The 15,298-nt window shown below is 41.5% G+C and overlaps 1 protein-coding gene across 1 annotated transcript; it reads right to left on the reverse strand.

Annotated features, from left to right (window-relative positions):
* Window positions 1-29: 29 nt before the first annotated feature.
* Window positions 30-12,036, reverse strand: skor2 (SKI family transcriptional corepressor 2). The gene is made up of 9 exons (XM_023271028.3): window positions 11,799-12,036; window positions 7,955-9,972; window positions 7,265-7,328; window positions 6,488-6,565; window positions 3,099-3,164; window positions 2,849-2,947; window positions 2,569-2,636; window positions 1,569-1,631; window positions 30-1,249 (listed from the first exon to the last, which is right to left on the reverse strand). The coding sequence occupies exons 2-8, from the start codon at window positions 9,941-9,943 to the stop codon at window positions 1,575-1,577; spliced, it is 2,421 nt and encodes an 806-aa protein (XP_023126796.2). The 5' UTR covers window positions 9,944-9,972; window positions 11,799-12,036; the 3' UTR covers window positions 30-1,249; window positions 1,569-1,574.
* Window positions 12,037-15,298: the final 3,262 nt, after the last annotated feature.

The raw sequence follows: 15,298 nt of genomic DNA on the forward strand, positions 1-15,298 counted from the left end.
TTATCCATTCATTCTATAAACAAGGCGGGTGAGTTTTTATTTTTATTTTTTAACATACACGTGACTGCACCATCATCATCATCATCATCATCACTGTTTCTCTCTTTTTCATTTAAGATTATAATAAATAGTATTTTCACAATCAGGGGATTGAAATAAATAAACAAACAAACACATATAGACTGACTGTGAGCTGGATATTCTCATGGATGATGTTTTATACAGTCAGGTGGAATCATTTACAGGTAAATACATAACAGGGACAGACTTCTGTCTTCTGCTCCTTGTTGCCTGGATCATTCTTTTGTAAAGAAAGCAAAGATTTTCTGTTCACCATCTATTAAAACCCAAAGGCAGATTGAATGTGGAAAAAATACTGTCGGTGTGAATTTAAATAAATGATTTCAACTCTAGCTGGTCCGTTTGATGTGAAGTTCACGTTAGAATGTTGGGGTAGAAAATATACCACCAGATGTTACATAGCAGAGAATATTGTAGGTTTAATACATGAAGAAATCACTCCCAAATCCTGCACCTAAGGGTACAAATTCTTAGTGTACATTTCTGTGATTCCTTTCCATCAGGTTTACAACCCAGAACATCAATACTGCTCGTATTGTGGTGGTGTTTTCCTAAATGTTTTGCTCTTCATCTGACAGACCAAGTTTGTATCTATCGTTTGTGTTTACAGCTGATGAGAAGAACCCCTTTGGGATTAGAAGTCGAGGATAAACTAAACTTGTTCCTTTCTTTTTAAAGGTCCCCGTTTGGTGAAACCAGAGCAACAACAACAACAGAAGTTTCAGTGTGAAGTCGGTCCTCACTCAACGTCTTTATGTACAGTTGGGAATCTCACATCTTCCTGGTGGTCTTCAGCCCTGGAAAGTTCCCAGAGGGCAGCAAAGGCCCGGTTTGCTTTGGTCCTGCTTGGATAAAGCTTCGACACACGAGTGACGACAGAGTTTCAGCTGTGTTCACTTCAGTCGGTTTGGGGAAAGAAACTTGAACAAATGGAACAGTTGTGAGTCTTTACCAGTGTGTTACCCCAAAGCAGTGAGTTCTTAACAGACGGAGAGTTAACGGAGGAGAAGACGGAGTCAAACGACCGCTGTCCAGGAAAAACAGGAAATGTATGCTATGCTCTGTCTCTGCTATGCTTCTGTCTCTTTTCATGTCTCTTAAAAACAAAACCAAAAGAGGACATTCACAAAAGCAGCCTCTACCAGCCTCCTGATTCTGTTGACTCAGCCTGTTGAAGACGATAAAAAACAAAGCAAACATTAGTCTCAGATTCTGGGTCGCTCCTTTCCAAAGTCTGACAGACACTCCAGAGACTCCGCTGTTCAGGAGCAGTCTGTCGAACCCACAGTGAAGCTAAATTTAACAAGCTGCAACTCTCAGATGGGGAAGGTTTGCAAGAAAATTCATTATCAAGGAAATGAAAACCCAAAAGTAATTGAATTTCACAGTTTTGCTATTTTTAACCCCAACCTTAAAGAAAACACACATTTATCTGTGTGTAAAAGTATTAATAAGCTGCATTATTACATGAATTTAAATACTGTTACCTTTAGCTACTTGTTGAGATGGGAGCTGATTTTTTCTTTTCTGATGATGTTTGCGTAGGGAATCTGAAAGAAACAGACGACAGTTAGATCAATCTGGAATGAACAGACTTCATTCTGTGTTTATTAGAAAAATACATATATTCTGTGAAGCTAAATACATTGTTTTGAAGAAATCAGTATTTCATCACTGCAGAAACTTCAGCCAAGATGCAGAAATTTTTAAATTTGTACCACAAATTACAGATTTTGTTGGAATTCATTTGACTGTCTGGGTGAACTTAATGTGTCATTACACTCAGACGGATCCATCTGCTGCTTCTAGACACATTTGTCAATTTCCACGCGTGTACGTGCGCTCTGCCGTGCACGTACAGACTTATAAATGAGTGCCATTGTGTTTACATGAATGTGGCGAGCTCTTGCATGTGTCTTGGCGTGTGTGCACGCTTCGCCGTCATGTGCATACAAGCGTGTACAGTCGTTGCATGTGTCAGAAAGCAAAGACAAACAGCGTCTGTCATTCTGTCTGCCAGCTGCTCCGCTGATTGATGTCGACGGAAACACTCAGACGGCTGCCGAGGAACTCGCCACCCATGAAAGACAAACTAGATGATTGGATGTTTCTTTCTGACGGACAAATAAGTAGCAGCACCAGCGTCCAGTCGAGTCCTACTGATGGTTTTATTTATCGTTTCATTTCTGTTTTCTTTTTAACCAGAATTTCCTAATTGTGTCTCCAATCTGCTGCATTTGTGGTGATAATTGAGTAATTATTGTCACGTTCCCTCGTCTGTTTTTGATTTCTTATTTTTCTGTTCAAACTGTGCACCTATATTTTAATGAGAAGTGCTTCATAATTACTCCTAATTATATTTGTTCTTGAAATCATTACAAAGATGGTTGTTTAAAGCAATCAGTGAGGCTTTTTTTTCACTCATGTATCTATAATGGGATGTTTTATTTGTCATTTACAAGCATGTTTTTGTGCCATTAGTCTTACCATCTGTAGCTGCTGGACCATCTCCTCTCTGTAGGCGAGCTCTCGTTTCATCTGATCTTGAAAATTATCTGAAACGAGCGTAAAGACCTATGATTACCTGGAGCAGTGTTATCATCTGAGTGACTGATGAAGTAGAGTTGGAAAGGTTTAGAAAAACAGAGGAAGAGAAGAGTGGAAAGGTGAGAGAGAGGAGAAAAACAAGGAAAGGTTTTAAAGACAGAGAAGGAGAAGCTGCCCTTCAGAAAAAAAGAAAAGTGGGGTGAGGAAAAAAAAGACTTACGGAAGACAGGAAACGGTGAGGTGCCCTTCAGAGCGTGAAACTCCTGCTCCAGCCTCCTCCTGAAGTCGATCTGCTCCAGAAGAACCTTCTGAAGCTCCTCTACAGAAGGACAAGCAGAGGAAGAAGACATTAATACACAGAGAAGAGGCAGAGGAGAGGGGGTTGTCTGATGTTTGCATGATATGACTCAGAATTATCAATCTACAGAGATTGCTACCATCTGTCTGAGAGGAAAACAAACACTCTTTACCTTTCTCCATGTTTTCCACATCCTTCTTCAGTGGTACAGGAGATGCAGCACCTTGGCTTTGATCGCCTGAAAACAATAAAACAGGCTTCATTTTAGATTTTTTTCCCACATACAACGGCCCACAAAAATGATTTAGACAGTTAAACTCCATGAGGTTCATATTTTCAAGAATTTTAGAAAACAGCATTTGATAGAAAGCATAGAAAAACACATTTTGCATTAGTTTAAATAGATACTCTCTAGTAAAGAAAGGGAACCTCGTTGTCACCCCTGCAACAAATCTCAGGTATTTGAACAAGTTCTAATTCCTGTTGAACTGTTTAGTTAAAAGCAGCAGCATACGTGGCAAAAACAAATAAAGTGACCTCAACATAAAGTTAAAAACATGGATGACTAGTTGCTGAACACAGGCAGATCCAGAAGCACCTGCAGCAACACATACTGGTGAGTAAAACACAGCAACAAGGACAGCTTTAGAGCTCAGTGTGAATCACCAGACGTAACTCAGTTAACAGATCCTCCAGTCTGGACACAGAGAGAGAGCGTGACACGGCAGGAGCCAACCGAGAGCTCAAAGACAGCTCAGATTAAATTTGCAAACGAACACACAAAGAAACATGACAGCTTTAGGAGATGAAACCAAATTCAACCTTCATGGTTCTGATGGTAGGAAGTTTGTGTGGAAAAAGCCAGGTGCATTGTTGAAATAATACAATATTTAGTGAAGCTGCTGTTAGGTGAATAAATACTTTTTGGCATCATGTTGTATTGTTTTATTATTTAAAACCTAACACACTGTTTCCACTTTCTTTCATTAAAATAAATCTCACTTACTTTGACCTTGCGTTCTTTAATACAATGGAATAAATGCATTTTTAGTGTGACTCAGGTGTCTAAATAGTTTCATTATTAAACCAGACAATACACTTTCATGTGCAACACATATTCAAATCTTCTCTGTTTGTTTTTGTCTGTGACCTTTCTGTATTTCTGCACTGCAACAACAAGCCTTCCTTCTTTGTCAGTATTTAGAGCTGTAATTCCATCTTTGGCCTCCAGGTGTCAGTGGAAGTTTGTGGTAACTAGAATAGAGATGTGTGCTGTTCACAACCTGGCCTGAGTCTCATCTTGTTGTCAGATTAAATCATGGGAATTAACAGTCAGTTTGGTACTTCTTTTTAAAGCTGAATGAATGCAGGAGTGCTGAAGAGTCAAAGTTTAGATGGGCATTACGCCAGTTTTGCTTAAAAATTTAACACAAATGCTGACAAATGTTGCATTAAGATGCTATTTTTTTGGCAGGTGAATGAATTTCAACGTACCGGTTGCTATTAAAAGCTTCAGCATGAGGTAAAAACAGCCACTAACCAAGTGTAAAACAGCAGCCTGACAGTTAAACAGCGTTTCATGTGACGTATATTCTGTCTGTACCCTCCTTGGGGCTAAACCTACTTGTTGCTTTAAAACTTCTCCATCTTCGGAACAAACATCTCCATCACATGCTCTTTTCAATCTTACCAGTGTGACAGTGTCTATATTGTAACGCGTGCATGCATGTGTTTGTACTAACGTCTGACTTGTGACAATGAGGCATTGAACGCCTTAAATGAAGCAATCCAGCAGCCTGGATGTGTATATTCTCCTCCAGTCATTCCATGTCCTGCCTCCTTAAGCCTCCCTCGGCTTCTCTCTCATTTAGAGCAGCTCTCCTCTCTCTCCTCCTCTCCTTTCCTCTCCTCTCTCTGTCTCATTTGACAAGCAAATTTGCAGACAGTGCCCGAGGATAACAACCTCGTTTGACAGTCAATTAACCGTGAATAGTCAAAGCCAAGGCGGTTTGCATTACATAAATGGAAAATTAGATTATTTTTTCTCCCTAGAAACAGAAGGAGAGTTTAAAGACAGTGGAGGGGGGGTGGTGGGACTCGGAGGAATCAGGCCTTCTAATCACGTAGAGCTTCCCACCGCCCAGGGAGACGTTTGGCAATCAGGGGAAAGGTGGTCTCATTTAATTTGTTTCGTGTAATTTTTCGAAATACATTATACATTATGCGCAGGGATCATTACGGTGTGTGTGTGTGTGTGTGTGTGTGTGTGTGTGTGTGTGTGTGTGTGTGTGTGTGTGTGTGTGTGTGTGTGTAGGGGATCAGGGAATGGGGGGGTAGATATAAATGTTGGCACAGATGTCATAAAGCACTTTTAATGTCTTCCTGACAGATATAAAAAGGCAATAAGCTGTGATCTTTTTCAAACGGGGAAAGGTTTTTTGCGCTGAGAAAGGGAAAAAAAAGGCAATTATGTCTGTGGCGATATGGGTCTAGGATGGAGATTGCCGGCGCGGCTGCTTATCTCTGAGCTGATGTTTTCTTGTTGAACTATAACGGCCCCCCTAAGAGTAACAGCCCCGGCGACAACGCCGCTAAAGAGAGCCGCCGTGGCAGAAGCAGCTTTCCTCTGCTGTTCCATCTCCGGGTGTATTTATCTGGATCCCTGAACATCTGAGAGGAGACGGATAAAGACCAAGGAATGTTCTCTCACTGCTTCAAATATTCCGAATGTCATTTGCTAAATGTAATTCTTTAAAAGCCATAGTTTTATCAAGTGAGAGTTTTTACTTAGCACTTCTAGTTTTATCTCTATATAAAAGATCTGGGCAAACAGCACACACCCTGACTAGCAGCTGTTCAGCCTGCTGCCGTCAGAGAAGAGACTCACATCCTTAAAATGCAGGACAAACAGGCTGAGAAACAGTTTTTATCTATCGTCCATCAGACTTCTGAACTCCAAACACCTGAAAACCTGAAAGCAGCGTCACTTTTCATTGTTCAAATGATGCTCACGTGCAATTTCCTGACCATATTTATTCTATTTTATTGGTTTTTATTTAATTTCAGCTACCTCCCATATTGTATATATCTGGCTTCCTTTGCATTTGTTGTCATTTTTAATTTTGTCTTGTTTTAAATGTACATTTGATTTTATTATTTAATGTTGTTGTTTTATTTCTTATTGCTTCTTATCAATGCACCTTCCAGCAGAAGCTATTTATGTTTTTGTCATGCCTCCATGTATGATGACAATAAAGCTATTCTATTCTATTCTATTCTATTCTATTCTATTCTATTCTATTCTATTCTATTCTATTCTTCTATTCTACCTTTTATTTTATCATGGTTTAATCTAGAGTTTAGTGATGGCTCGACATTCAGATTACACAGGCATAAAACCAACATGCAGAAATTAAATTTACCGTGCAATCCAAATAATATCACTTTCACGACTACCTAATTTACCATTTTCACATTGTGCTTTTTTCGATTCATTTGCTGTTTTCCGTCTGACTGCGGCTGCTCTGCAACCACTTGTGAAAAACGTAAGTGTGTTTGTACCTGAGCTCTCCCTCCAGTAGTCCGGCGCTGACGTCTCACTCTCCGCCACAAAGAAACTATTCTGCTCTTTGTTTTCATCTGGAAAAGGAACGAGAGAGACAGACAGGAAGAGAGCTTCAGTAAGGCCCATTGGCTGAGCCGGTTATCCGGACACATGGAGATAACTAAGTGTACGCATGGTGTGTGTCTCTTTTGTATGTGTGTGTGCATGTGTGTGTGTGCACTTGTGCGTCATGTGGCCGAGTGTACCACCAGTGTGTGTTTGTGCCAAAACACACACAAGATATTTTCTCCAGCAGAAGGGTCAGAGTGGGAGATGAGAGGAGCAAATGAAACGTCACAGGAATATGAGGCTCGCAGGGACACGAGGACGCCATAAAACCACTCAGTCAGACAATAAATGAAACAAAAACGCTACAACACAACTGACTCTGATGAAACGGAGAGTGTGTCACAGTTTGGTGAAATAGATTGTGTAATGCTGTTTGATGAAAGGGTGTAAAAAAAAATCCAAGACATGGTAAAACAGGGTAGTGTAACAGTCGAGCAGATAAAGCAATATTTGTGGGGCTTGTATATGAAAGAGAAACTCTTTTTTTGGTTCTGCAAATACTATGTGGAACGAGGACGATTTATAAAGTAATCTAACTATTTTGCAAATCCAAAGTAAACTCTACCAAACAGATTCATTTAGTTATATTCGTAAAAATGTTTGCATGCCGTGCAATCTGTAGTTTTAAACTGAAATATTGAGAAGATGAAAACGTGTGTGCTCACCAGAAATGCTGGAATTGTCTTTGGTTGCATATGCAGGTAATCCTTCGTCTCTGTTTTTGTGAACCTGGAAATCACATAAAGTCGGTGAGTGTTTCATTTACAAACTAAACATTATATAGTGGAATAACAACAGAGCAGACGAACAGCAGTGTGATGTCATTATGTGTGTTTTTTTTCTCCAAACACCTGCTTTATTGTCTCATATTCAGGATTTTATTTGATCTTTTTGTAGAATTTAACTCTTACTTGACACACATGGTGTCTGTGGTTCAGTCTGTTTTTAATAAGCCAATATGATGATTTAATCTGGAGTATCTGTGTTTGGGCTTTATTCTTTCTTCCCTCTCTGAAATCTGTGAGACATTTTGGCAGTGTGTTACTCAGTGGATAATCTAACTAGTTTAAAATGCTCCTCCTCTCCCTGCTCTCGGAGGCCTGGTTAACGTGGGAGTCGACAGGTTAAAGATTAGAGTTGCCCTAACAGGCTGGGGTGACAGAGGGAGAACAAACACATTGTGGCCATTAAACAATCCACGCCTGGGCCTATTAGCCAGGATCAGAGTGGGGTGACTGTTTCAATTTCTACAGGGAGAAAGCGGCCTATCAATCTGCTTATGCAGATCACACCGCTGCCTGACTGCAGCACCATTTAAATAATAATTAGCTAAAGTGGCCTGTGGGGATATTTACGTTTTTGTAAGCTGTGTCCTCTCGGTGAGGAGGGGTGGAGCTGGAGAGAGGCAGGCTGGCAGGGGGGGAGGCGGGCAGGCTAGGGGAGTCCTGGTGGACGGGATCTGAGGAGGATCGAGGGGAGGTGCTGGGATACATGGCGCCACTCCCTCTGTCCTTCCCCCTCTCCTCTCCGGCGCTGTCGCTCAGCGCTGGGAGGTACAGGTTGGTTTGAGTCTGTGGTGGCCTGCTGCTGAAGCTCCCCTCCTCCTCCTCATCCTCCTGCTTCGACGACTCCACGTCCACCTCCCCCTCCTCTTCGCTCTCTCCTCCTTCTGCTTCTCCGTCGCCTCCGCTTTCACTTCCGTAGCTACAGCTGCTAGTGGGCGATAGCCGCTGGTGTCGGTCCGACCCAGCAACCACAGCCCCAAAGTCCTCCTCTGTTGCCCCGGCGACTCCTCCACCGTTGCCGTGGAGCTTGGCGATGCTCTCTGCATCTTTAATGACGGGACGGAAAGCGGAGCCATAGCTTGGCTTCCTTGTCTGGAGGGTCGGGGTGTCCAGCAGCTTGAGCCACCCCTCTGATGTCACAGGGCGGAGGTCAGGGGTAATTGTTGTGCACTCTGGGTCAAAAAGCCCAGATCTCTGTGTGGCCGTCCCGTTGTTGGAGGCAATAGTTGAACTGACACCGTTTCCATTGCTACTTACGGCTGCAGATTCACTGGGGTCTGACAGGTCCAGGAAGGCCTGCCGGAGGGAGGGGTTGTCTGCCAGGGAGGAGAGGCTGCTGGGCTGAGGCTGGAGGTAGGTCGGAACTGGGATTCCTCCTGCTGCTCTCGGCGGCCAAAACATGCAGAAAGGAGGATAGAAAGTGTCTTTGCGGCCGGGCCATAAAAGACCAGACAGCCCTGGTCCTTTCTGACCAGCTGCAACATCACTGTCCTCTTTCTTCTGCTGGCACAGGCCGAACGCTGGGAAGGGATACGGGGAAGGAAAGAGTGATGTGGGAGGGAACTTCTGCAGCATGCCGAAGCCTTTGCTTGGGACGGGGATGACAGGGTAGCTACGTGGGGTCTTACGGGGAGACAGACTGTCTCCGTCTAGATCGTCGTCGTCTTCGAAGCGGGATCTTTTCTGAGCGCCCAGATCGGGTCCCATCATGTGAGGCACCACCGAACCCGACAGATTCTTCATAGCACCCATGGAGGAGCAGTGAGGAGAGGAGGGCAGCGCTCTCTTTCGGCTGCCTCCGTTGAACATAGCTTTGACATCCTCCCACGCGTAGACCAGCTCATCAGGCGGGTGTTTGTCGGAGAGTTTGAGGTGTCGTCGCCAGGAGTTGAAGTTGGCGGCGTCGGGCTGGGTGTACTTGGCGTCTGGCGTGCGGTGGGAGTGGAAAATGAACTTGTTTGGGGAGAAGTACATGTTGCAGAAGGAGCACTTGATGCATTTGGCCCTGGAGCTGTTGTAGCGCGCCGGGATGAAGTTACCACGGCAACCCCAGGCGCACTCGTGCGTCACGTCGAAGGCGAAGTTGTCGGGCAGTTTGGGCGGCGCGTTCTCTCCCAGGAAGGACTTGCAGAGGCGCTCGGCTTCACGCTTGGTGATCATGCCGCAGCGTCGCGACGAGATGGGCATGGCTCCAGCCCGGCGGAGGATCTCCAGCTGCACCGGGGTGCACTGGACGCAGGTGATGCCCAGCGCCACGCGGCGGTTATGGATCTCATTATAGCTGTAGTTCTTGAGGAGCGTGTTGGAAATCTGTGCCAGGCAAAGTCTCTCGTTGTTGTCAATGACCAGCGACACGATGGGGACGCCGTACAGGATGACCTGACCCACCTGGTTGGGTTTGAGGGGCGAGGAGGAAGAGGAAGGAGAGGGCGAGGATAAGGAGGAGGAAGAGGAGTGCAGATGGGTGGGCCTGGGCGGCGTCAGGGGTTCCTGCTGATAAGGGCCTGTGGAGCTCGTCATTATGATGTCATTAGTGCCGGCGAGATGGGCCTTGTCCATGCTGTGAGAAGATCTGGCTGTACGGCGACCTGTTTGAAAAGAGAGAAAAAAACAGATCCACGTGTTGAAGATTTTACCATAAAAGAGTTTAAACACACTCCCTTTATTTCTGTATTACACTTAATTAGAAATACCTAAATAATTACTCATAATACTTCAATTCTACTGCATAAGTAGAAATAATCTGATGCGGTGTAACATTTATTTAAAAGAGTAAAAAGAAGAGAAGAATAATGATCATTATTAATTAAATTAATCCAATTTATAGTCAACTTTTTAAAATCCCCTTTAAAGGATTTAACACAAATTAAAATACTTCAACATCATTTAAAAAAAAAGAATCATCTTGTCTTACAGAATGCAATTACTGTCATCTAAACTACTCTTGCAAAATCATTAAAGCAAAGGAAAATCAAAAAACAAAACTGAATTAGCACAGCGAATTACTGAGAAAGTAAAACATTAATATTTTTATATCTTTATGAAGCTCCTCTGCATTTTTAAAATTAAATAAAGACAACCAACTGATGTGTTTTACCCAAAGTGTCTGTTAATAAATCTAAAATGTTTCTGCCTGTGTGTGTTTTCAGCAGTACAGTCAATGAAAGAGGATGAGAAAACACACAAGAACAATATTATCTAAAATTACCCCCAAACACACAGACTCGGGCATGAGTTAATTCTTAAACGCAGTGTTTTGATCAAAAAAATATGTAACTTAAAACATTAAGCCTGGACCACCACTGCTAATAAGAGGATAACACCCGCAGGATGCACGCAGAATTTAAGTGCAGCTTAATGCCATTTTATTCACATCAGAATTTTGTTAAACTAATATTTCATTTTAATTTTATTTAAGAAAGCTGCACTGTCTGTGCTACACTAGTGCATTCCTTCATCTTAAAAAAGCATTCTTTTATATTTTTAAAATATCTAGATTTATCTGTGTTTTTAAAAAGCATTATTTGCAGAAAATAAATTCAGTGTGAGACAGTAAATTAATGACAGACATTTTAATGAGCTGTGTGACAGATTTTTAATTTATTTTTGCTGCATTATTTTAACAATGATATTTCTGAATTATATACAAAGCAAATTGTTTTATCCCTATAATAATATATTATCTCAGTAGGGAATCTTATCTGGCTTCAGCTAGTCACTTTTATTATTTATATTTTAATAATTCACTTTTAAAAATATAGATATTTCACTCAGCACACTGATATAAACCTCTGTGTGCATCACCTTTGTTTTAACAGTAAAAAAGCAAGGATGGAAATTTAGTTAGTTTCAACTAAATGAAGAAATAAACCGAACAATTAAGCCGCTGATACATTTGCAGTTAATTGCTATTTATTCATGGAAACATTATTAAAATAAGACATTATAATAACATAGTTAGAAGGGAGCCAAAATGTAAAACAAAAAGCAGCTGTTTAAAATTAACATATAATTGCAGCGCAGCAGACTAATATGACATGTAGTAAATGAAACTATCTGAAGAGTTTAATTTCAAATTACACAATATATTCAACTATTTTCAGTTTCTCTTCCGGACAAGTTTTTTTTCTCCTCCAGGCCTTCTGCGGTAAAATTCACAGCTTCACGTTAACTTACACGGAGCAATATTGAACGTTTTTTTTAAATAGCATTAAAAGTAGAATATTCAAAATAATAATTATAATATTAATGACAGTAATGTATTATTATTTTACAGTAAGATAACTGTAGACAGACATGCAGCGGAATGTGACACGTTTCGAGCGTCAACACTTCTTTAAATCATTTTCATAAACAATTTCTGGTGTAATTTTAACAAACATTGAACATTTTAAGTTAAAGGAGCGCTTGTTACCTCAGACTTGTGGGAATAATCCCGTCACCAAACTGTCCCCGTCACGACGCAGATCGATTTATCCCACGCAGCTTTGAAAAACTCATTTTTTAAAACAACACAAACACGCTGAATAACACCGAAACTGGATCCGGGAGACACGTGGAATCGGTAACCGGCTTTTTTCCCTCTCACTCTCTCCAGCTGTGGAGTGAGTCCGCTCGTGAGGTGTGAGTAAACTGCGACGCTCGCGCCGGCTTTATTCCCTTTTCAGAGACTCCACGCGCCGTTCTAATCCGTCTCACTCTCTCCCCCGCTCACTCCCTGCGTCTCTCACCCCTCTCTCTCTCTCTCTCTCTCTCTCTCTCTCTCTCACTCACCTGCCTCGAGCTTGATTGGCGTGTCGAGCACGAGCTCAGCCCACCGTCCAGGACACACACGTGCGCGCGCACACTCTCTCTCTCCGTCAGTGACGTGCCGCCGAGCTGTCAATCAAAAATCAAACCAACAAACAGTGAATTTAAGATCATTTTCTGCTCATTTTCCCTCAATATTAGTCACGTAATGAATATTAATATTAAATTAATTCATATTTCCACCCCCCCGCCCACACACACACACGCATGCACACCCTCTCTTCACACGCACACGCACGCAGCTCCACGCCTAGTCCTAACCACAGTAACAGCCATCAGGATGGGTGTCTGCTGCTCCGCTGCACATGCACCCTGAGTTGCAAATTAATTACCAGCAAACTGATGTTAAAAGTGACTGCTGGCAGCAGAAGAGGCTGGCATTGGAGATGTGGCTCTTAAACACAGACACAGTGCGGAGGAAAAACATTAGCCTGACCATAGGGGCTGGAAGAGAAAAGAGGAAAATAAAGACAGACAGAGGATCAGTGCAACATTCAATGCTGCTGCTGGAAACGTGACTCTTCATACATGTGCAGGTTGTTCCCAGGAGATAAAAAGAGGCTCCCATCACCCAGGCAGGGCCTGAAAAATGTTCATTTTCTTTCTAAGGGGTTCAGATCAGGGATTCCTCTTCAAGCTCCTAAAAACCATCCATGTTGCTGCTACTGAATTACTCCTTCCACTAAAAATATGCAGCAGATTACTGATATGAAGGTGAAGGCCTAAATAGGGAAGTCCATAACCCAGATATGAAGGATCTGAGAGGAGGCTCTCATTTAACTCTTCATGGGACTCATGGGGGAGTGGAGTTCCAAATACTGACGTCCTCATTAATTAAGGGAGGCTCAGAACAAAGTTGTTCAGATTTCTGGTGTCATGAAGGAAAAAGATTCAGGTAAGATGGCAGTTTGAGTACCTAATCCTGACCCTGGTTAGAATTTTGACCTGAATGCTTTAAGTACAGAAAAGTTGGAATAAATTTGCTTTCTGTGGTTGAAGGATTATTAAATGCTCGTGTGCATTCAGAATAAACAATTCCTGGAGCAGGAAGGGTTAGAGGCCATGCTGACCCTTCCTGCTCCATGGGTTTATACCATGGCTGACCCTCAACATTTCACAGTGCTGTAAAAATGTATTTGTGATAAATAAAGCTTTCTTCTTCTTCTTCTTCTAAAGGTGAAATAAACAATATGGCATGGGGACAGAGCAGGCAGGGATGCAGGGAAGTATCATTGTGCGATCTGTGAGCCAGACTTAGATCAGGATAGAATAGAATAGAATAGAATATCCTTTATTAGTCCCACAAGGACAAATTTGCAACGTCATAGCAGCAAAGTGACAGCAAGAAAAATCAAGAGGACACATTTATAAATCAAAGACATCAGATAAATGCACTATATATACAATATACATCAGAAAAAAATACACACGAGGATTCTAACAAAATTTAAGAATATATACACAAATGAATCGCACTTTGGTTTATTGCACATGACATAAGGTAAGATAAGATAAGATAAGGTGTATTAATCCTTCATAGGGACATTTACAGCAGATACTATAGACACTAAATGGGACATGGAAGAAATAAAAAAGTACAATAAGGCTGAAAATAAAGGTATAATAGAGACTGTGCACACCTTTGACATTACAATTGCTTTGTGAAAGAAACACTAAAAAGTGCAACTTCTTTGCAAGTTTTTAGTAAATTCTAAATTATTGTTAGTTTGGTAAAAATAAAAATAAATAAAATCTGCTGGATATTGAGATTGGCTGTAATTTATTTTTTCTCAGCAGCATCTTGATAAACATGATGGGATGCTTTTTTTCTTTTTTAAATTTCAGATTCAGTCTTAAATCTGTGCGCGTGAGCTTCCTGCGTGTGCACGCCACACACACAGAGTAAGAGAGAGCGCGAGCCCCATCTGCTCCTTTTCAAACCAATTTAGCTCGTCATCGCGCGTGCTTTTGTGTCGCGGACGGACGCCACGGGAACAACACGGCGGGGGGTGACGGGAACGAGCACGAGCCACACGCGCACGTGCACGGGGGGCCGCCGCAGCTATTATTGAAACGCGTGACGTCACAATAGCGAGATGACAACAAATAAAAAGATGCAAAACAAACAAAATAAAGCAGTTTTAATAGCTGATTTTAAACATTTAAAAAAAGTTTTAATTATTATTTTAGCTGTTGCTTTCTTAAATTGTATGTTATTGTAAAGATTATAACTATTTTTTTCTGTATTATCTATATATTTTTAAAAATATTTTGAAACCACATTTGGCAGTTTCTGCATTTTATCTGTGCATTTGTTAAGGTTCATGTATAAAAACCTATAAATATGCACATTTCCAAGCTACACTGTGTGTGTGTTTCTCAATGACAATAATAACCGTTTTATTTTATTTATTTATTTATTGCTTGTTTTGAAGCATAATGACACACACCTTCCCCTCCCTGAGAGAGCTGCTGTCTGACATGTTATCAGAAGCGAAGTATGACTAAACCATGTGAAGCAGGAGAATACAATAGCGCTATTAGCCCCGTTGGAATACATTTCACTTCTCTTTTTTTTTCATAACGCATTAGTCTGTCGCCCTACTGAGAAATTAATCATGCGTTTAAAAAAGAATTGCTTGTGTGACCTCAGAGGGTCAAAGCAGGGAGAAAGAGAGAGAAAGAGGGAGTCCAAAAACAGAATAAATGAAGAGCTGCAGCACTAAGTGAGCTTGAATCTGTCAATAAATGAAACACGCCCCGGGTGAGTGATTTCCACACTGAAATGCATCACCTCCTTTCCTCAGAACGCACCGGATCAAGTCTGAATTTCCACGCAGCATCGATCTGCGTTTTAGGATCAAATCATTTCCTTTTGCAAATATTTTGAAACTGATTTTTTGTTCGGATAATTTCATTTCATTTAAACTGAAAGCCTGCGTTTTATATGAATTTAGTGTGGATTTAAAGGCAGATATGGTGACGTTTTAATCCTTACTTAATTCTGCGCGTCTTTAAGATTTACAGCGCATTACAATTAACACACGTCTTTAATACATTAGTGTGGAAAAAAACATGAATTAAAATGAGTGCTGCTGTTTTTTT

This window comes from Amphiprion ocellaris, chromosome 17, assembly GCF_022539595.1.
Source record: "Amphiprion ocellaris isolate individual 3 ecotype Okinawa chromosome 17, ASM2253959v1, whole genome shotgun sequence".
In the NCBI taxonomy this organism is placed as follows: Eukaryota; Metazoa; Chordata; class Actinopteri; family Pomacentridae; genus Amphiprion; species Amphiprion ocellaris.